The sequence below is a fragment of the Leptosomus discolor genome, chromosome Z (assembly GCF_034619465.1).
Source record: "Leptosomus discolor isolate bLepDis1 chromosome Z, bLepDis1.hap2, whole genome shotgun sequence".
Taxonomy (NCBI): domain Eukaryota; kingdom Metazoa; phylum Chordata; class Aves; order Leptosomiformes; family Leptosomidae; genus Leptosomus; species Leptosomus discolor.
This window is the reverse complement of record NC_141419.1, coordinates 83,647,332-83,670,500: the sequence shown is the minus strand read 5'-3', so window position 1 is coordinate 83,670,500 and position 23,169 is coordinate 83,647,332. Positions and strand designations below refer to the sequence as shown.

Here is a 23,169-nt window from a genome sequence, read left to right as displayed (position 1 = left end):
GGGCTGCAGCGTGTAGGGGACACAGCATGCGGGGCCAGAGGGTCCCTCAGGTAGCAGGGCAGGCAGGAGCTGTAGAGGGGGGGGGGACAGTGGGGGGGGGGGTGTGGGGGTGGGGCATCACCTGGGGAAGGGGTCCCACACATGGGGATAAGGGACAAAAGGGGCCACATGGATGCTCACGGCCTTGCATGGACACAGCTTGGTATGGCAGCAAGAGGCACCTTCGGGTCCCCCATCCCACTTTGGTCCCACAGCTCAGTCCTCCAGGGCCTGGGGATCCCCAGCTGCTTTCAGGGTTGGGGGGCACCTCCCTTACAGGGAGGTGCTGGTGGGAGTGTGGCCATGCGAGGTGGCTGGGAGCGGTGGGTTTGGGGCAGGCATGGGGTTCGGTCGGCTCTGGGTGCTTCCTCCACTGGGTGCCGGGGGGGCCGGGGGCCGGCGGGCAAACAGGACACCTGGGGAGCAAGAGCAAGGGGGTTAGGGCAAGCCCAGGGTTGGGGGCTCTGCTTGCCTGGCCCCCATCACCCAGGCTGAGGAGGGTGCGACAAGCACCCCTGGGGGCTCCAGCCCCCCCCATCACCTTTGATGCCCCCCCGGGCCCAGCCGCCCTCATCCACATGGGGCAGCCAGTGGGGTGGCCCGAGACTGTTTGGCTGGCAGCCCCCTGTGCTGATTAGTCCTGACCTTTCCAGCTTGTTAAATATTTAAGTCCTGAAGGAAAAGCCATCGATTTCAATTGGGGATGTCTCAGCAGGGCAGGCAGGGAACTAGGGGGCACGGGATGAACTGCTTAGCCAGGCAGGTGCACATCGTGACCCCAAAGCAGCCTCTGCTCCAGCAAAGCCCCCCAACATCTTCCCCGGCACGCAATACCATACTCTGCAATGAGCCAATCCCCACACCCAGCCAGAGACCCTCTGGGTACACCAGCAACACAGTGACTCCAAATCCAAGTCCTGCCTGCAGGACTCCATAGTGGGGATGACGCCAGGAGCCTTCTTGCACTTCTCAGCCCGAGTCTGTCCGTCCATCCATCCATCCATCTATCCATCCATCCTTCCCCCACTTTGGCCCTCCAATGCTAGCCCCTGCTGGGGGCCAATTTCCATCCTTGCTGACCCCCTCCTTCTCCTGCCCCCTCTCTCCAGGCCCTGCCACTTCATTACAATGGATTTTATAGTAAAGACATCAGATTGAAGGAAGGACTTGCTGGCCAGGCAGTGGCTATAAGTTATTGGATTTCCCAGCCGCAATTACACGGGCCAAGCGGCCCTTCTATTTACCTGTGTAGACAACTCCATTTATTTCTATTGACATGTTGATACTGCTAATGCCGTTGGTGGACAGGTTCAATGCGGTCTCCTGTCTGTCATCTGGGGAAAGGAAATACCAATATGAGCATTAACAGAAACAGAAACAAGAACCTGCCCGAGAGAGAAGTGGGGCCCTGGCCTCTCCAGGCATCCACGCTCCTCTCCAGCTACTGCAGCTCCCTCTTGGGGTGCCAGGGGATGGGGTGACCCAAGCTGAGGTGTTGCATCTCGCTACCTCGGTTGGAGATCTTGACGTTCATGGGGAACTGGGAAGCCACGGCCAGGAGGTTGTGCTGAAGTGCGTGTTGCACCAGCCGCTGCTGCTCCTCCACCGTCAGGGCCACCTTCTTCTCCGGGGGCTCCCCTGTCTCCAGCTTCTCCCGCAGCTGTTCCAGCACTGCTGCTTGCGAGGCAGCTGCTGCTTGGGCCGCTGCAAAGTGGTGGCCGGCCAGTCCCACCGGGATAGCAATGCGCCCTGGCACCGCTGCTGCCAGCACGCCATCCTCTGCAACGATCAGGAGAGCTCAGCAGGTCCCCCCATCACCACCCCATCTCACCATCCCCAGATGGTGCCACCTCCATTCCAGGAGCATGGGTCAGGGCAGGCCACCACCACCAGCATCTGCGCTTGGTCCTTCTCCAAAGCCAGGAGAAATAAAGCTTTCTCAGTTCCAGAGAGGGACTAAATGAACAAAAATGTTCCTTTTTTTCCCCCCAAGGCAAAAAGGGCAAGAGCAGACAGGTGACAACACTACTGCTGGAGTAGTGTCCATCCCTGGGAAGAGATGCCCACCACGGGGCAGATACGCTCCTCACCCACCTTTCTTAACGGCATGCACTTGTCCAAGCTGGCCGCAGCTGTGCGTGGAGATGCTAAGAGCAGGCAGAGGCATTTTGGGGGAGGCCAGCAGGGTTGGGGTGCCAGACGGTGAGTAGTTAAAGAGCGCCGTGCCGAAAGTCTGCCTCCGTCCCTCCCGACGGTTGCTGTCGATGGCGGCTTGGAGCTCCCCCGGAGAGCTGAGCGCCCGCTTCTCACATTCGTAGGGATACAGGTACTTCATGTACCTGCACAGGGAGAGAGCCAGGATGAGATCCAGAACTACATGCCTCACAGAGAGCACTGTGCTGAGCAGGGACCAGAGTGGGGATGGCACCCGGGAAGCGGCAGAGCCCTCCAGCCCCTTTTTGGGACACTGCATGCTGGACCCCGCTTGGGGCTCTGGAACATCTGCGCCAGCGGGTGCCCCAGGGTAGGTGCCCCCCACCCACCACCACCACCGCCAGGTGCTCACTGTGTGCGGAGGGTGAAGGCAGCGCTGGTGATGGAGGTAGGTAGGTTGAGGCCCTTGGTAATCTCCCTCCAGATCTTCTTGTTGATGACTTCGACCAGGCCACCCTTGTCCGTCACCAGTCGGTACAGTGTGTACAGGTCCAGCACTTGCTTGGCCATGATGGGGATGCGGTTCACGGGCGTCCCTTCCAGCCACACACGGGAGAGAGAAAAGGTGTAGGATGAGCCCGCGGTGACCCTCCCTCCCTGGGGACACGGCCCCACCTTGTCCCCACTGCCACTGCAGGTACCGGCTGCCCCACAAGGGGAGATGCCTGGATGAGCACCCATGGGCATGGGGGGTGCAGGCAGGACCACAGGGTGCCTGGAAGAGCAGCACCATGCCCGTGAGCAGGGCAGACCCCAGCATGCTGGCACAGCGTCCCCATTGATGGAGCTGGCGGTGGGTCCGGGTACGCTCTGGGCACAGTGGGATGGGCAAAGTGCCTCCTCCAGAGCCCCTTAGAGAGGGTTGTTCCCTCACAACTCCTAGAGCTCCCCGCAGAGCACCTCCCCCCAAAATCTCTCAGAGCGTCCAGGGAGGACTCTCTCTGTAACCCCCTTTCAGAGCCACACAGAGACCCCATCTCAACTTTGTAAGGGGACACACCCTATGACCCTCTCTGAAGAGGGACTCCCCCCTGTAAGCCTTCTGGAGGGACTCACCCTATAACCTCCCTATAGAGAGGTTTTCTCTCTCAAAAATCTCCCTCTGAGCCCCATAGAAAGGGACTCCCCTAAGAGTCCCTGGGGAGGCTCTGCACCCCACAGATCCCCCCCAGCAGCTCACTGACTGCTTAAAGGACTTCAGTGCCCTACCTCAAGAGACCTGACCCCAAATCCCCTTCAAGTGTCCTCAGTAGAGACCCTGATACCTGGTCCCCCAGCATCATGCCCCCACCGAGGCCATGGAGCAAGGGGACATGAGGTCACCAGGGGTCTGTAAGCCCAGCACGGACCAGCATGGTCCCCACAGCCACCAGGTCTGGTTACAATGCCCTCCCCACCTTCCCAGCACCCCCAAACAGCCCCACAGCCTTGCTCTGCCCCATGGCACCTCAGGGCAATGGTCCAGGCAGCAGCTGGGGGCTGCAGCAGGGCAGAGGAGGTATAAGCATCCCATCCTATCCTGTCCTGTCCCATCACACCCCATATTTATTCCTCCTGCGGGGTGGTGGGGCGCAGGCGGTATCGGAAAGCCATCCATTTGGCCAGGGAAGGCTGTCACAGCTGCGCTTCACCCCTCAAACGAAGCTGTCATTCACCACCATCCTCCAGCATCTCTAATTTATGGCCCTGATATTGGCTCAGCTTCTTCACATAAGCCTGAAAAATGAGCTCTTTTTATTCCTTTACTGAGTTCATTTAACTTTTTTTTTTTTTTTTTTTTTTTTGTGTCTGTGTTGTTCGCCCGGTCGGGAAGGGGGAGAGGAGTTTATCCTCCCGGGAAAAATGCAGAGATATTGACTCGGTATCTGCAGGCAGTCCCTCATCATCCCTGCCTGGGGGCTGCTGGCACTGGCCGCACCACCTCGGGGGGGCCCGATTCGTGGGCTCCCCATCATTCCAACATGCCAACGAGTTTGCAGGGTCTCAGCCTGCGATCGATGGCCCACAGACTTCTTTTCTCTTTCCCCTCTCCCCAGGCGTGGTAGCTAACGAAAGCGGCTCACCATTAATCTCGAGGCTGTGCGGGGCGGGTGGCCGGTGCCTGTCCTGCTGACAAAGGGACCTGTCTCCGTCCCCACAGAGTGATGGCCCTGGCCAGGGCGAGCGGCACAAAAGCCCAGGGAGGTAATGCAGCCATTGTAGTGCTGCAATTAGGTCCTTGATTGATTAATGGTCCCATGTTATCAGCAGGGCCCTCAGCTTGGCAGAGAGATGGGGGGGCCCTGCAGACTCCCAGTGAGCAAACGCAGAAACAGTCACCCTATGTCCCAGCCTGTCACTTTTGGAGTGCCACGGAGGTTGGGGCGTGGGGATGAAGTGCCCCACATCTGATGTAGGTGACATGGCCCCAGTAGCATGGTGTCCCTGCCCTGTACCACAGGACTCTCCCAGCTGTCCCCAACCCATTTTTCAGCCCTGCTAATCTTCCACCCCGCTGACCAATGCCAGTTCCAAAACTGCTCTGAGAGACAGCAGGGGGGACGTAGCCCCTTTCATTAGGGCTCACCCTGCAGGCATCAATCCCCCCTGGCCCACCGGCACCCTAGTGACACAGCCTGGGGGTCGCAGCCCCCTGCCCATGCACCCCTGGGTGCCCCAGTAGCACCTGCGCTGGCTCATGGATGCTGCTTCTCAGTCAGCTCCTGATGATCCATGGAATGTTGTCCCTATCCCGCAACCCCTCTGTCTCCGTTCTCTTTGCTACCCATCTCCAAAATCCTCCAGTCCTCTAACAGATCCATGCATACCCGTGCATGCACACCCACACCTGTCTGCCCTCCCTGGGGGGATGCCACCCACTTGGAGGAGGCGCAGGACAGAGGGGACAGAAGCAGGACAGCAGGACACAGAGGGATGAGGAGCAACATTGGCAGGGAAGCATTGGGCTCCCTCCCTCCTCGTCGCACCACCATGCACTTGCTTAATTAGCCCCGGCCCCAATGGCGAGGGAGTTAATTAGCTCTGGAAAGAGAGATAATGAAGCCGCAGAACAGCCCATGAATCTTGTGGTTGACGGATACCGGGGGGTCTGAGGCAGTGCTGATGCTCCCACTCGCTCCCCGCGCCAGGGGGACCAAGGGGCACCCATGGGGTGATACACACCCTCCCGCACGCCTCCAGCTGGGCTCCAGTGAGAGCCCCACGGCTGCGCCAGCCACCTGCAGCACAGCCCTGAGTGAAATGAGTTTGTGGGGTCTCAGCCCGACCCAAAAGTCAATCACTGACACCCCACAGGCGGACGGGTACCCTCACCACCCTTCCCACGGGCACAGTTTGGGGGCAACTGCCCCTTTCTGCCCTCACCCCACACACAGCCTGCCCCACCGCTCCTGCACACCCCCCAGCCTTCCCCACTGTTAATTAGCTCGGCATTAACCTCTGCCTGGGGTTTACTGGCTATCGAGCGGCATGTTCATTAATCCACACACCAGCAAAAGGCTCTAATTAATACGGCCGGCCACATGCCCGTGCTCGGCAACTTTTAATTGTCGCCGGCCCGGATGGGGAGGGCGAAGGTTAAAGCATTTATCGAGTCCCCAGGAGCCCGCTTGCCCCCCGCCACCCCACCCCCCCCCCATGCCGATAGCAAAGATTTCCAATGCGGCTGGCTGGCGAGCTCTTAACCCCTGGATGCCCGGCACTGCCCAGACCGCTGACCCTACTCCTGCAGTACAATGGGCAACTCCAAGAAGTGTCGGTCGTGGGCATCCTCACCGAGCACTGCTAACGGGGAGCCCTCAGGGGCACCACCAAAGGGCCCTGCAAATGGTCGTGCGAATGGGCATCATTAACGGGTTCTGCTCATGGCTGTCACCAAGAGGGGTGCTAATGGACATCCCCACCGGGCATGGCCAGTGGGCATCCCTTGGCCAGTGCTAACGGGCATCGGGCATCGGCAACTGGCATCACCACAAGACCCAGCTCGGGGGGGGGGGGGGGGGGGGGGGCCAGGGGAGCCCCTCGGGCAGTGGCAGGGGATTTGCCTGGGCAATGGGGGCAAATCTGACGGGTGTAGGACGTGCAGGAGGGAGGCACTGTAGGACCTGCCTGGGGGGCTCTCAGAGACCCCGAGCAGCTCAGAGCCTGGTTGGACTGCACCCCTTGAGCCCCCCCAAGCAGCTGAGGCAGCGGTGCCAGTGGTGCCCATCCCAGCCACCCACCTTTACCTCTCTTCTGCATGAAGCCGAAGAGGTCATCCAGGAACTCCTTGCGTTTCGGGTCCTCGTCCAGTTCGTAGAGCTGGGGGCAGGAGAAAGAGGGGTCAGTGCTGCTGGATGTGCAGTGTGAGCGGCAGAGGTGGCAGTGCCAGGGGCAGGACCCTGCCTGTGCCACGACCCGGCATCACCCCTGGCCCCATCACCTGCCTGCTCTGACAGCAACAAGGGGCCCTCCCAGCGCCATGGAGAGGATCGCCCAGTGCACCCTCCATGCTGGCAGTGCTGGGCTCTCCCCGTGCCTGGGGCCTGGCATACGCTCCTCACACACCACTGACTATTTTGCACCCTTGCTGCAGACCCTTGTTGCACCTGTGCCTCAGTTTCCGCTGCCCCTTGCCTCCCTAGGTGGAGGGATGAACGACAGTGTTTCAGCCCAGGAAGATGATGCCAATATAGAAGGGGCAGTAGCAAATCCTGGGACCCCAGGCAGGTCCCTGGGACTGGAATGCTCAGCCCTGCTCTGGCTCAGCAGCCTCCCAGCACTGCCCAGTGCCAGTGTTCACCAGGTCCCAGCATGGGATCAGTATCCTCATCCATAGGGACATGCATCCACCTGCGCAGCAAAGACGCTGGTCTTGTCCCGGGGCAGGGTGAGCTGGCAGGACCAGGGTGCTGGGTGCTAGCGAGAGAGCTGCAAGCGCCAAGGCTGCCCTGCTTGACCAGAGTGACAGGGCTATCGATGACCTGATAAGCATGACCCAAGCCACATCACCACAAGACGGGGCCTGATCGACGGCCAAGGACAGCGTGAGGCACCTCCGCAAAGGGACGCTGATAAATCCTCCTCCCTCAGCTGGACATGATGACCCCAAAGCCATCCCCCCGGGCCGGGTGTGGGGACCTCAAATCCACTTTCCTCATCTGCGCACGGGGACCAGGGTGTCAGCACAGCAGTGACACGTCCTTGCAAGGCAAAAGGACTTCCCACAGTGCGTGCGTGCAAAGCCTGATGTGTGCGCACCGTGTGCAAGCGTACGAGCAGAAACCTGGGAGTGCAGCGCCATGTGTGCACTGACACTGGTGCTCGTGTGTCCCAGCACTTGTGTGAGCCGATGTGTGTGCAAGCCAGTGAGCACGCACGTGGTTGCACAGATGCACACATACGGCTGTGAGGATACTTCCATGTGTCAGATGGGTGCAGGTCCGGACGCACGGATGCAACCCCCCGGGCTGAGCTGACAGACGGCACTGGGGAGGCAAGTGCAGCCCCTACACCATGGAGACGCAGTGCTGGCTCCGTGCGAAAGCCAGGGCTTGCCTGATTCCAGCACAGTGCCTGGGTGACCATGACAAATTGGAGCCCGCCAGATCGATGGCCCAGCAGTAAAAGTCAGAGCACATGAAGGAAAAATTAGCACCAATCGAAGGCGCTATAGACACCAATTCCTCCCAGCAAGCCCGGCAAGAATTTAAAGCCATTGAAAAGAAACAAAACTCAGCAGTCCAGAATGGATTTCCAAAACATATACAAAGAAATGCAAGCTGGAAAACAAAGTCAGGCACAAAATAGAGTCGTTTAAAAAACAATTGTGCTGGGAAAGGCCGTTAAAAACCAATAGAAAGGGAGCATCCCCCCTCCACACAGCACATCGTTCACCCGACAGATAAAGGGAGCTGTGCTGCAGGGATGTCAGGCTGCAGGGACGTGGGGATGTGGGGATGGGGGGGCGGGATGCAGGGATGCGGTGGGGGCACATGAATACAGGGATATGGGGATGCAGGGATGTGGAGACATGGGTATGTAGGGATGTGGAGATGAAGGGACCTGGGGGACATGGAGACATGGGGATGCAGGGATCGGGGGGACATGGGGACACACAGGGATGTGGGGATGCAGGGATGCTCCTACAGACACCCCACAGTTCCCATCACCAGACAGACACATCTGATATAGTCCCTCGTCTAACCCCTGGGTGCCAGCTGGCTGTCCCACATCTAACAGATGGGTGGTAACTGCCGGTCCCTAACCTAGTCTATGGGTGCTACCGTCAGTCTCCCACCACACCCATGGGTAATCACTGCCTGGCTCCAAGCCACTCCATGGTCCTTCATCCCTGCCCCTTCCTTGCCCTCTAGGTGCCACTTACCCATCTCCTCCTTGCAGCAGGGTGCTGTCGGGGTGCCCTGACCCCTGGGTGCCAGTATCCTGTTCCTCCCCTCCACCATGGTGCTCCCTGCCCCACTCTGTGCCCCCTCCCCGTCTCCCACCCTTTCCCAGGAGCTCCTGAAGCCATCAATTAAGGTAACTAGGTCAGGCTTGGAGCAAAGCTCCAGGGGGCTGCTTTGATTTCTGCCCTGGGAAGGCTGTGTGAGCCAGGGCTTGTCTGCATTTCCCTGTCTGCAGCAGGGATCCAACCCCCACCACTCCACAGCAAGCCCATTTCCACCTCCCCGCAATCTCCTGGCTTGTCAAAGCAGGAGCAAACCCCCCAAAACTGGCAACCGCTGCTCATCCTACAGCAGGACGAAGCCACTGCCTTCCCAGGGAGTCAATCCAATGGGTGGGCTCCTGCACCCATGCCTCTGCCAAGCCCCAGGGTGCCACTCCTGCCACCAAAGAAGGCAGGATCCTACCCAGTGTGTGCCGCCACTGCATCCAGCCCCCAAAACAGGTGTGACCTCCAAGTGCTGGGATCTATTTTTCCACCATTTATTAACCTCTAACCTTTTATCTGTGGAGCACCGAGATGCAAAAACACGTTACATCAAACGAGGAGCAAAGGTCAGCTTTTAAGCAGAGACAAGAGCAGAGCTGAGTAACAGGGGACCAGCTGGCAGGGCCCTCAGGTGCATCAGGGATGCACTGGGCATCCCGTGAGATTTGGGGATGCTCAGGCTGGAGAGGAGGTGGTTTTGCAGGGTTCTTTTTGATGGGGGGGGGGGTGGTCTGGGTCCCAGCCAAGGCTGGATGTGGGATTCAGGAGTCACAGGTTCACAGGAGTGGCACAAGGGTGGCATGGATAACAGCACAGGGGTGGCATGGGTGATGGCACGGGTGGTGGTCTGCCGCAGCCTCCAGGCAAGGAGGGACCCCCAGACAGCCCCAGCCCCGAGGAAGAAGCAAACTCCATCCCTTACCCAGGGCTCCGGGCCCTGCCAGTCACCATCCTCCTCCTGCTGCAGAGTGGGCACCGTGGTCCCCTCCTGCCTCACCTGGGGACTGACCATTTAAGAGGCAGATCACAACCCTCAGGGTCACACACAATCCCTGTGGGGGGACACAAGCCTCACGTGGGTGTACACAACCCCACGTGGACTCACAGAACACCACACGGGTGTGCACAAGTCCGTGCAAGTGTATTCACCTCTATACAGGCATGCACAACCCTGTATGACCTTGCACTACCCCACTAGAGTGCACAACCTTGCAGGGTATACATGACCCCATGTAAGTGAGCACAACCCCTCACGGGCACACACAGCTCCACACAAGTGTGTGCACAGCTCTGTACGTGTACACACATCCCCCTGGGGCCACACACAGGCTTGCATGGGCATGTACAACTCTGCACAAGCATGCACAACCCTGCATTGGAGCACACAACCCTGCATGGGGGCAGAGAACATCAGGTGGGTGTGCACAACCCTGTACACTCACACACAACCCACACAGGCATAAAACCCTGCACAGGCATATACAACTATGTCTGGACGTGCACAGTCTCCTTCAGGCACGCACAACCCCGGGTAGGCATGCACAGCCTTTCACGAGTGCACAAAACTCCGCATGAGCGTCGACAACCCCATCCGTGCACGCACAGCCCTTCATGAGCATGCACACCAGATGTGCATGCACAACTCCAGACAGACATGCACTACCCCATACATGCACCCACAACCCCAGGTGTGCACGCAGAACACCACGTGGACAACACAATGTGAGATGGGCATATACAACCCCCGACCGGAACACACAACCTGGTATGTGCATGCTCAGCCCTAGACAGGCATGCAGGACCCCAGACAGGCACATAGAACTCCAGTCGGGCACGCACAGCCCCAGACGGGCATGCAGAACCCCAGACAGGCACACCACCCCCGGATGGACACCCCCCACCCTGTGGGGGCACACACCACCCCAGAGCATCCCCCCACTGTGCACCTCGGAGCAGTGGGCAGGCCATGCCCGGGGGCAGTTGTGCAACACGAGCAGCGGCTCCTGCTTGCGGTGACCTATGAGCAAGGACCCTTTTAATCGTGTTTGTATTGATATAATTAGTAACTCATTTAACACCATCGATGTAACTATATTCCTCTATAAACAGAAGTATTAAACTGCCAAGCCTGGGGATCAATATCCCGCCAGTGCTCAGTGCAGCTCCGCTCTGCCGACCTTGGGGACCCCATCCGTGGTGCTTGGTCCCCCCCAAAAGCCGCGGCACCCCCAGCACCACTCCACCTCCACTTGGCACCACCACTCAGGTGCTGGTGCAGGGCCAAAGTAGGGTGTCCTCATCCTCACCCCACTCTGGGTGCAGGTCAGGGGACCTCACTCCTTCCTGTCATCCCATTGCCATGGTGACATCTTTATTCCTTAAGGGATGGGGATAACGGGGCTTGTCAGGCATGTTAAAGGTCAGTGGGTCGAACACGGTTTATTATAAAGGGATGCGAATAGACCTCGTGCCTCCCGCTCCTCCTCACTGCGCTTAAACAACATCGTTAGCACCTCTCACTGGCTCAGGAGATGCCTCTCCCGGAGGCAGGGCCGGGGGGCTTGTAGGTCCCTGGCTGGGGTCCCTGGCACCTCTTAGCCCAGCTGATCCCCTAGGCAGAGGAAGGATGCAGTGAGATGCTAAGTTACCCCCCCAAGCATCTCCAGGCTGTCCTGCACCAGCAAGCCCCCCCCCCCCACCACCGTCCCCCCCATGGCCCTGCTGCCATGGGAAGCGATCGCAGCAGGATGCCCCGCAGACCCCGCTTAGCTGCCACCTCCTGCTGGCAGCAAGGGCTCGGATCAGCAACCAGGATTTAATCCACTTAATATGAGCCGTATCGATCCCGGACCCTGCTTGGCTCCCCCGGCCTTGCATCCCCCTCTCAATCCCGAGCCGCTTAATATGCACCACATTGATTAGGCACACCGCTAATTTTTCCATCTGGTCGCTGTTCACGCAGGGAGCTCAGGTAATGCTCATCTCCATGCACCCCCTCAGACCCCCCGGGTGCAGTCGCACACCATGGGTGGTCGACTGCTGATGGGCTATTTTGGAGTCTTCACACCCCTCCAGAGCACCACTGTCACCTCTGAGCTGAGTGTCTCTGGCTCCTTCCCGGGGGAGATGGTGCTCAGCCAGGCACCCAGACACTACAGTGTCCTCCCCTGCATCGTGATGGCATAGGTGGGGCAAGGAAGCCATCAGTACCTCAGTTTACCCTTCAGGCTTGCAACCACAGGAACAGGCTATTCCCAGTTGATGCACAGCCCTGTGCACCCTGGGGTGCAGGGACCCCAACATTGCCCATGGTCAGAGCCTTTGCAGCCAGGTGGCACACGCAAAGGAGATGAGGGCTCGCAGGTTCCCCCCCCATCCCCATTGCCAGAGCTGGGGGGCAGTTCACTCCCCGCTGGGCACAAACCACCCCCTGACCTTGCAAGCCACTGCTCGCCTCCACCACCAGTTGTTAATAAGTTAATGGTTACGGGACAGCTTTGCCCGGACGCCGGTTGCATTCGAAGGTGCTACCGGCTCTTGCGGGGGGTGGGCTGCTCCTCTGACCCCACAGCCCTGACAGACGCCGGGGTGCTCACTCGCCCCAACATCTCCAGCCTCAGCGGTCACCCCACTGGTGTGGCTGTACACCTCCATCCAGAGCCCTCTCCCAGTGCCGCAGCTCCGTCCTCAAAGCCTTTCATCATGCTTAATATTTAACGGCGCTTTATAGGGCAGCAGGTTTAATCAGCACTGATAATGCGTCGGATCTGGCAGGTTATTAAAACCCCCCTCCCTGCCACAGCAGGCGACGCTGCTCCTGGGAGAGCTGCCTGCTGCAAACATTAACCCGGCTTCACGCAAGGTGAGCGTCTGTTTGCTAGTGGCGCTGGCCTTGGGACGGCAGCCCCCCACCCACAGGAGCAGAGGAAGGGGCTCGCAGGGTCCCCAGCTTCCTCCTCAACCCACTTCACAGGAGGGGAAACTGAGGCACGGGGCACTAGCATGGCTCCCTCAGAAGCTGGAGCCAGAGGAAACATGATGTGCGGTGCCACCGCGGGCACCATCTACGGCCCCTGCAGCTGGGTGGGGTCCTGGCTCCCAGCTAGTGCACGTCCCCCGTGATCGGCCCCTTGTTACTTGTTCATGGCTGAGCAGGCAGGGAGTCAATGAGGGGATTTGTTCGGGTTAACCTCCCTGACCTGCTGGCGCTTGCCACGCCACCACCTCCCCCTTCATCCTTGCTTTCTTCTCCATCCCTGCCTCCCTCTTCATCCTTATCTCTCCCTCCATCCCTCCCAAGATGAACAGAGCCAGGGGACCCCCCTCCAATGCCAGCACCACACCAGGTGTCCCCTGAGTGACATGTACATGCACACCCATTATACGTGCATGGGTGTGCACACAGAGCATGTGCTTGCACACATGAGGGTTTATGCATGCACACACCTGCTACCGGGTTGGTGAGTATGGGGTGCACACCTCAGGGGGCTGTGCACACGCCTGGGATGTGCATCGGGTGCTTGGTGACCCCCGGTGCACCTCTGGCCCCATCCCCTTCCTCTGGCTGCTCTGAAGGGACGACGAGGGAGGAAGGGCTGGTGACCCCCTCCCCGTGCCAGCAACCCCAGCCCCTGCCTGTGGCTCTGGAAGAGCCTCATGCCCGAGCAGAAAGGGTGTCTGGGGCTGGTGCTCACTCCTGCCCCACCATCGGACATGAGACGTGGGTGCTGGATCCGGGACAGAGCTGCCCCAAGCTGCAGCCTACAGCAGGGAACACAGCCCTACTAACGTGGGCAGGTATCCCCGGTGGGTGCCCTGTGCCCCAGCAGACAGGTCCCCACAGCCCCCTTGTACAGAACCTGGCATGCTCACCCTCATACACCCAGTGCACCCCCACCCACACACTCACACAGCCTCCAGCTTGGTCTGCACATGCACATATCGTTTCCATGCTCTCCTTGTGCACACTCACCCCCAGACACACTCTCCTTGAGCAAGCAGCCCCCCGCTTGCATGCTCACGCAGGCCCTATATGTGCTATCCCTCTGCACACACAGCCCCCCATGCATGCCCATGCACCCCCTATACACTCTTCTGTCCACACACACTCCTTGTGCACACTCATCCGTCCCCTTTATGCACCCTCCTTGTGCACACTCACACATCACATGCACACTAACACACTCTCTATACCCACACACACCTTTTGCACACACACTCTGTGCACACTCACACCTCCCCTATACACTCTGTGCACACATACACACCTGCTGTGCATGCTCGTACATCCCCTACACGCTCCCGCTGTGCACACACACCACCAATACATGCTCATATACCCCCTATGCATTCCCACTGTGCACATACACACACATCCTGTGCACACTCATGCAACTCTATACACACTTCCCCCGCAGCCCCCCGCCACACACACACACCCTCATGCATGCTCACACGTTCCCTATACGCTCTCTCTCTTCTGCATGCTCACGCACCCCTATACACACTGTCCCCTATCCATGCTTATTCCCACGCAGCTGAGCTCACTCCCACACCCCCATGCAGTTGCAAAATCCCCGTGGGCACCCCAGCGGGAGCAGATCTCACCTCCTCAGGGCCAGATCCCACCTGCCCACCGCAGCCCTGCTGCCGGCACAGGGGATTTACCTCCATTATTAAACCAATTAGTGGACTAGCAGGGGCACAAGTCAGCGAGCGGGTGCATCCCCCCCCAAATTCCCCACTCACATCTGCAGGGTGGCAGCCGGGAAAGGACCTGAGGGCAGACATGGGGTGGGGGTTCCTGCTGGTGCTCCTCTCCCACCTGCAGCGCCTTTATTCTCACACCCTTGATTAGTTTTCACACCTCCTCTTTGGAGCCCCTGATCGCAAGCCCTCGGGACCCCCCCCAGTTGTGATATGGTGTCACAGCTCTTGGCATCCCCCAGACTGCAGTGGGGCTGGAAAGGGCCCGGGGGGGGCAGCAGGGGGCTGGCACCCACCAGGACTGCTCAGCACAGTGGGCTGGGGCAAGGGGCACAGGGGTGGTTGTGCAGGGGAGCTCAGCCCCCAAACCCTATCTCAAGCACCCATGGGTCCATCTGGCTCTGTACGTGGAGACACTGGTCCATACACGCGCAGGAGTGCCCACACACAATGGGACACTACACTTGTCCCTATCTACACACAGAAGTGTGTGCAACCCTTGTGAGCATAGCAAGCACATGTGGGCACAGACATGGTCCCCCACACACCCCTACACACACACACATATGGGTCCATATACACTTGGCCACTTCCATACACACCTGGGCACTCATATAGGTTGATATAGACCTACCAGCCCTCACACGGGTACATACACACTTGGGCCCTTACATGGATCCATACACATACATAGGGTCTCCCTGGGATCTGTACACATGTGAGATCCCTTATGGGTCCACATGCACTCACCAGCACTCACATGGGCTCAAACACACATGGGCACACCCCTACACTTATATGTGCATTTATACGGATCTATGCACTCACGTTGGTCCATATGCACACACACACATGCCCAGAACAGCTCCATACACACACACAGCTGTAGCCCAGCAGCCCCCCGCTCCTGCCCCGTGCCCCCACACTTGTACCGGCTGCTGCCAGTGACTAGCACAGCGAGCCTTGCTGCCGCCGCCTTCCCGTTGCAGGTGGTCCCAGCCCTGGGGCAGAGCTCTGCCTGCAGGTTTGCCAGCGAGACGCCCCCAGGCAGCTGTGGACAGGAGCAAACACCACGTCCACCCTTCCCACCCCATCTCTGCAATGTAACCAGAGACCCTCTAATTTAGCTCTGGGAGCCCTGCGGTTGTTGCTCCTGCACCTGGGTTGAAGATGCACAGGAGGCAGCAAGGCGGGAGGGGGTGGTGGGTGGCTGGGGCAGGGACATCACTTTCTTCTCCCCCTCCTGAGCTACCTCCGTTCCCTGGCAGGCAGGGACAACGCTGCAGGAGAAAGCAATGGGGACAGAGACTGGGGACAGAGTCAGGAGGCAGGCACCAGGGGCCCTGCCACCCCACCTTAGGATGACCCCGAGGCATGGGCCAGATGTCCACGGCAGAAGGAAGGCTGCAGCCAACTTGGAGCACTTTCCTCCAGGCTTTGAGATGTGAGCGCGTGCGTTCACAGCCAGTGAGCCCCCCCAAATGCACATAAAGGGCAGGTGGCTGCAAGAGGCGACTGCCAGCATCAAGGACAGATGGGGCAGAAGCAGCACCACAGCAAGAGGAGGAACAGCCACACCATGCTTGGCCAAGGATGATGGCAAACAGCTGCCAGCAAAGCTGGCCATCCCCAAATGAACTGCTGAGGCTACCAGACACCTAGGAGTCCCTAAAGGGTGGGCTGGGATTCACTCCCCAAGCTGCTCCCAGACAGAAAGGAAGGAGCTCCGGGGGGTCCTGATCCCCCCAACCGAAAAAAAGATGGGTCTGAACATGCTGGCAGGGTCCTAGCAGCCTCCTGCCAGCAAATGTTCTGCTGCCAGAGAGCTGGGCACAAAACCCAGGTGCCTGAGTCCCTCCTGCCCCGAGTCTTCCCGCAGTGCCGGGGCACGGAGAGGTTCTGGCACTGCTCTTGCATCGCTTGGAGGAAACCAGGGTGCCTGTTCCTACGTGTGTGCATGGCTCCCCAGGGGTGAAACCTGAATTCATGGGGCTGAGCTGGCACCAGCAATGCCAGGCTCTTCCTAGTGCCCTCCAAGTCAAACATGTGACACAGCATTACAACCTGGTGGGATCCCCATCCCCAGGGAAAAGGGGGTTCATGGAGAGTGCATGGTCAGATCCCACTTGGTGCTCCCCACCCCAGGGCCAGGGCTGCCTCACAGCGCTGGGTGCGGGAGACCTCTCGGACCTTTGCCCAAGTCTCTACCCATGTGTTCTTATCAAGTGTACATAGACCGGCGCCGGGGGCTGACGCAAGAGGCAGGGGTGAGGGGGTCTCACAACCCCATAACATCAGAACAGGCCTCCCAGATCAGAGCAAAGGTCCCGCCAGGCCCCCCAAACCAGCGCCTTGGGGAAACATATAAAACTAGGGCAAACACAAGGGATATTTCCCCAAAATGTTCCTCTGGCCAAAGCAGCATTTGCCTGTTAACCCTCAATGGGTTTCTCCACTGCAGCCTCATCCTCTGCTCCCATTTTTAACACCACTGCCCTGCGTAGAAAACCCCTCGTGGCTGGTCCTGCACCAGCCTCCCATCCCCATCAGGGCCCCCTCCTTGCTGCAGAGAGCCGGGGAAGTGGCTGTCTGCCCACCCTCTGCAAAACAGCCTGGATTTGGTGGTCCCTGTTCACTTGGCTGTGACCCCCACCCAGAAGTATGACAGCAAGGACAGACCCTGAGACCCATCCTGAGTGATGCCAGAAGTGCTGTGCTGGCATGGGGCAGCTTCAAGCAGGGGGTCCCAGTAGGAAACACAGCCCCGGCCATCATGGGGTCTCTCCCCAGCTCCAGGACCCCCATACCCACACTGTCAGTGCCCTGGAAGCTTGTGAGCAGGCACCCACTACCCTCCAAGGTCCACAGCATCACAGCCCAGCCCCTAGGAAACCTCCAAAAGCTGGAGCTTGGCCACCCTCCCCACTCAGCCCCTGCTGAGAGCAGAGAACCTGTTCCCCAGGCTGGGCAAGACACAGCCCTAGAGGTGAGACGTCCCTCCCAGGCAGGGTTATGTCCCCTCCCAGGCAGGGTCACATCCCCTCCCAGATGATCACAGGGGAGGAGGGAAAGGAATGACAGCCACCCTGCAGACCCCAAGGCAAGCTGGCACTGCAGCCTGCCCCAAACTGCCACCCCATACACAGCAGCACCACGCAAATGCAGGGCAGGGCTGCTCCCAGTAAATCCTTTCCCTTCTCCCTGTATAAGGCATCCAGAGGCAACTGAGTCCCTTGTCCCTGTGCACCCTGGACATCCTCCTGTCCCCTAGGCTGGCTGGGACATGCCACCAGGTGGGAAACCCACATATGGGTCCCTGGAGCAGGGATCCATCACCTTTCCAATCAGGGCTGGAGAAAAAGAACAGAACAAGCACGGAAGGAGCCAGCTCTCACCCTATGAAGTGGTGGCAGGATTTATCTCCCACCCCAAGCTCCCCCACCATCTATCTCTCCGGTATCGACACCGTCCTGCTGGCTTTGCTCCTGCCCCGCACAGGGAGTATGGGCAGCCCCAGCCAGAGGCAGGGTGTGAGGCTGAAGGACGAGAAATGCCGGGGATGCTTTCTCTGCAGTAAGCCTCCCCAGGCCCGGGAGGGAGGAGCTGGTTCCCACCTCCCAGCTGACCCCGGGAACCGGACAGTCAGCCTTTTTCTGCGCAGCGGGGTGTAACGTAACACTTCCCGGACGAGCTATTCGGCCCCTTCAGTGCACCCACCCCGGACCTCCCCGGCTTGCTTTCGAGGCAGCGTCGGGTGCTGGCAGCGTCCCCGGGCACGGCTGCGGGGCCCGTGCTGCCCGCACCCTGCCTGCACCCGTACCAGCCGCCCCGCAGCACTGGCTCCTCCGAATAACACCGCGTTGTGCAATCTTGAAACAGAAAAGGCAACGGCATGGCCCCGCGACAGCGGAAAGTCAGGTCCCCGCTGCTGCCCCCATCCCCTCCTGTCAGAGCCACTATGGATTGAGCCAGTAAGTCCCCTTGTCTTGTTGTCCCCCTGAGCAGTGCCTTCCTAAAAAGCCACACACCAGCTGTACAGTGACACCTCTGCCTGCTCCATCCCCTGGCCACATCCTCCCTGTCACCCACCCTGCCACCAGCATCACCCCTCTCTCCCCCCACAATGAAGCTGAGCACATGGGGAACACAAACGCGACCTGGGACTGTGCAGCCCACGCTCACACCTGTGCACGGAGCAGCACCCACTGCGTGTGAACCAGGGCTTACACAACCCAGCATGGATAGGATCCACACACGTTAAATACAGAGAGGCCTTTCCTCCACCCTGTATACGAGCCCCAAGTGCCCTGTCCCTGCACCAGTTCTCTGTGGCACACGGGTCTTCCCCTACGCCCACCAGGAGTGAGGTGACAGGGTTGACATGCTTCTCCCTCCAGCCCATGTAGGAAATCAATGAGCTGCATTGACCAGCCGTTACACGCCCCGGCTCTCGTGGAGCCACGGGGGAGCTCAGCTCCATGGCCTGCTGGCTCCTTCGTGTGACCATGCACCACAGCCCTCACCTTTGTTCGTGTCTGCAAAACCTCTGTGGAAAGGGGTCACCTTGTTTCATCCATTACAGAAAGCTCCGGGGATGGAGCCTGCATGGGTCAGGGAGGTGCCTGCACACTGAGGGTGCTGCGGGGCCTGGGGACAGGCATAGGGAACAGCGAGGAGGTGCAGGACATGAAGCAGGGGCGAGATGGGGCTTGGTGGCAGGGAGATCGGGAGCACATGAGCATGCCTGCTGGGGTGCGACAGAGCTCAGGGAAAGGGGCAGCGAGGTGCATTCAGGAGATAGCCATTTGGGGCAGGATGGGGCTCCAGGATAGCAGTGCTAGGTTGCACTGACTGTACTTGCCTGGGATGAGGTTTGGTGGCAGTGCAGGGGGACTGGGGTGTTCTAGTTTAGGATGGCATGGCAATAATGTCTGGAGGTAATGGGGGTACTGGGAATGTCTGCTTGAGGTGGGACTGAAGGGGGCTTGGGGCAGTGGGGTTGCCCATTTAGGGTGGAACACAGACAGGGTTTGGGGGCAGTGGAGGGCACAAGCAGCATCCACTCAGGGAGCGCTGAACCCCGAGTTTGAGGGCTGTGGTGGGAGACCGAGGATGGAGCGGTCGGTGCTGGTGCCGGTGCGCCGGGGTGGCAGCTGCCTCCTACCTGCTTGAACTGCTCCTCGTATGTCCACTCGTGGTGCGGAGGAGGCGGCGGGTCGCGGGGCTCCTCTTCTTCCTCCTCCTCCTCCTCCTCCTCTCCCTCCTCCTCCTCCTCCTCCTCCCCCTCGGCGGCGGGCGGTGGGCGCGGGCCCGGGGCCGGAAGGCGGCGGGGAGCGGCGGGCGGCGTCCCGGGGCCGGGCTCGACCGGGGGCCGTCGGGGAGCGCCGTCGGGGCCGCGGGCCAGGCGGGCCGCCTGCTGCCGCTGCAGGCTCTCCATCACCGCCGCCAAGCGCAGCCCCCCCGCCGCCCCCGGCCCCCGCGGCGGGGCGGCCGGCTGCGGGCACAGGGCACGGCCTCAACTCCGCCGCCGGAGGAGAAGGAGGAGGAGGAGAAGGAGGAAGCACTCCCCCACCCCACCCGCTCTCCTCCCCGCTCCCGGGGGCCCTGCCCAAAAGTTGGCCGCGGAGCCGCCGCCGCACCGGGCGCGGCACCCGCTGCCGGAGGGGCTGCCTCCCTCGCCGGGACCACCCGGCACCCTGCCCTACCGGGAACCCGTGCCCCCCACTCCCACCGGGGACAGGTCCGACTCAGAAGCCCCGTCGCTGTCCTGCGGGGATCCCCCTTTCTCGGTCCGACGGGAACCCGTGTCCTCCTGGGATCCCCCGCCCCGGTCTCACCGGGGAACGCGTCTTACCGGTGATCTTCCTCCCCGACGGTCCCACCGGGGACTGTCTCTTACCGAGTCCCACCCCACCGTCCCGGTCCCGCCTGAGATCCCCCCCTCGGCCCCACCGGGCGCTCTGTCCTCCCGGCACCCTCCTCCTGCTCCCCACCGGGGTTCCCCATCCCGCTGCCTGTCCGGCCGGGGGTGCCCCCACCCCGCTCCCACCGTGCACCCCCGCGCTACCGGGGCCCCTCCGCCCCGTCCCATCGCGGTGCGGCCGCGCCGGCCCTCACCAGGGCGGGTTTGGCCGCCAGGCTGGGGTTTTCCACCATGCCGCCGGCTCCGAGCGCCGCCCGGGGCTCGCCCCGCCGTCCCGGGGGGCACGGCCGGCTGCTCCGCCCGGTCCCGGCCCGCCGCTCACATGGCGCCGCGCCCGCCGATATTTCTTTTATTCCGCAGCAGATGAGGGTGGGTGGGATTTTTCTCTCTTTTCTTTCTTTCTCTCTTTCGTCCCTTTTTTTTTTTTTTTTCCTTCTTTTTTTATTTTTTTTTTTTTTTTGCAACAAGTGGCAGGCAGGGAGGAACACCCCTCCCCGCTCCCATTTGCTAGCGCACGTCAAGGGAGTCATCCGGGGAGGGCCGGGCTTGCGGCAGCCCCGGGGGGATCGCCGCGGGACCGGCCCGCTGAACGCCGAGCGGGGGCCGCCCTGCGCGGGGCCGCGGGAGGGGATGGGGCTGGGGGCGCAAGGGGGCTGGGCGGGCCGGGGTGTGTGTGTGTGTGTGGGGTGCATGCATGGGGGTGCTGGGAGAGGGGAGTGCATGGAGGGGTGTGGGGAGGGTCCAGGTATGCATGCATGTGTGCGTGGGGAGAGGGGGTGTGTAGGAGAGGTGTGCAGGGGGTCTGGGCACGCGTATGTAAGGGGGTGCTGCACCCATTGCGCGCATATACAGAGGGTCTGTGTATGTGTGGGTACCCGTGTGTGCTGGGAGAAGGCAGTGCATTGCTCGGGTGTGTGCGTTGGTGCAGTCGGTCTGTGCCTGCGTGTGTGTGCGAGCACTGGGCCGGCTGAGCGTGCACCACACGTGTGCGTGCAGAGCCTGAGCAGGGCTGTGTCTGTGCACACTGCGAGAGGGGAGCACCCTGGACGTGTGTGTGTGCAAGGGTGCCTGTGCACACCCACCAGGAGTGTGCCCTGCGTGTGTGCCTGTGCGCACACGCTGCGTTTAAGGTGTGCGTACGCCCCGGCGGGAGCCGTTTGAGTGCATATGTGCAGCCGTGTGCATTGCCAGAGGGGCTGAGTGTGTGCAGCGTGTGCACAACCGCGTGTGTATGCTGTGGGGATAACAATAAGTGCTGATCTGTGTACGCGGGGAGCTGTGTGTGTGCATTTTGCGTGCTCACGTGTAGCTGTGTGCAATCTGCCTTGGGAGAGGTGGGGGTCTGTGTGGTTCGCACAGGCAGGCATGTGCACACACGTGTGTTTCAGGGAGGTGGGTGTGTGTACCCACGCTGTCAATCCGTATGCAGGTGCAAAGGGGTGTTTTGGATGAGGTCCAAGCGCTGAGCCCTGATTGCCGTCTGCAGGAGCTGGGGGGTCACCGCAGCACGCCTCATGCTGGGGCCTGAGACCTGTCTGCAGGCTGGGGCCACTGGGGAGTCCTCCTGAGGGGGGCTGTGTGTGCCTCCAGTACAGGTCAGTCTGCAACGTGGCCTGGACCCCCAAACAGGCTCCCAGAGCCCCAGCCCCTGCCTGGCATGGGCAGGATGAGGCCATGCATCTCCTCTGTCACTGAAAGGATTCAGTGCTGATGGCTTGCCCTGTGTTCCCGCTTGCAACGGGGTAAACTGAGGCACCAGGGTATCATCAAGCATGTCTCCAGAGGTCAGACAAGGGTGTAAGCTGGGGTAAGCACACAGCACCCCGACCCACTGATGCACCCACAGCACCTCACTGCCCCAGGTGGGCCAGAGCACATGGGGAACTACACAGCTTCACCCGCCAGCAGCACCCACAGGCTGTCCCCGCACTCCCCCTCCACCTGCCTGCCTACCAGTTTTTTCTGATTGCTTTTTCTACGGAGGTAACTTTGGAGGAGCAAAAGAGGCACCTGCTCCTCCCTGGGCTTTTTCGGCCAGGGCAGCTGCAGGGCTTGCATGGATTCCTGGAGGATGAGGAGCAGCATCATCCTGCAACACTGGGGGACAACAGACAGTGGCTTTGGCCCCATCCTGCAGCCAGAGCAGCTTGTCACTGAGACCTCGTGCTGCTGCACTGGGGGTTGGTGGCACGGGGTGACAGGAGCTCTGGGTGCCAAGGGCTGCTGGCTTTGTCCCCTCCAGGGCCACCTGTGTGCTGCCGGGGCCAGGGACAGCTGGTACAAGCCAAGTCCTGCCCTTTCCTTGGAGTGTCTTGAGGAAACAGCCACTGGCCACGGCTGTGGTGGGAGCTGGCTTCACTCTTGAGCTCCACAGCCCATGCTGAGCCTCTGCCACCTTCACCGTGTCCCTTTGTAGGGAAAAGCTACCACTTCTGGGTTCTCCAGCTTCCCTGCAAGCATCTCTGGAGAAACTGCCCCTTGCCCAGCCACAGCACTGGTGACCCCTGGGGCTCCTCGAGCTCCTGGCAGCTCGGCAGCACCCAGAACGGTGCAGCATCCTCGCCAGAGAGGCTTTCCTGGAAAAACGAACCCCTTCCCTGGGAGAGCAGGGCAGCTCCCGACCCTGCAGGGCCCCCGGGCACTGTTTATCTTTGCGCAGGAGATAAATTAGCTGTCGGCCATCCCATTTTGGGGCTGGACAGCTGTAGCTCGCACTGGCCCATCCCATCTCTCTGCCGCAGGGGTAGGGACCTCCCAGCTCTTGCCAGCCCCCTGAGCATCAGTTTATCAGTGGCTGGCCAGTGTTCCTGCTGAATTGCCTGTGGGAAGATATGACCCAGCCCCATTTCAGAGA

The 23,169-nt window shown here is 60.5% G+C and overlaps 1 protein-coding gene across 1 annotated transcript; it reads right to left on the bottom strand.

Moving 5' to 3' along the window:
* Nucleotides 1-312: 312 nt before the first annotated feature.
* On the bottom strand, nt 313-20,548 carry ARID3C (AT-rich interaction domain 3C). Its single transcript, XM_086479917.1, has 8 exons — nt 20,510-20,548; nt 19,557-19,886; nt 6,480-6,552; nt 2,606-2,789; nt 2,134-2,378; nt 1,549-1,818; nt 1,284-1,373; nt 313-455 (listed from the first exon to the last, which is right to left on the bottom strand). The coding sequence occupies exons 1-8, from the start codon at nt 20,546-20,548 to the stop codon at nt 313-315; spliced, it is 1,374 nt and encodes a 457-aa protein (XP_086336043.1).
* Nucleotides 20,549-23,169: the final 2,621 nt, after the last annotated feature.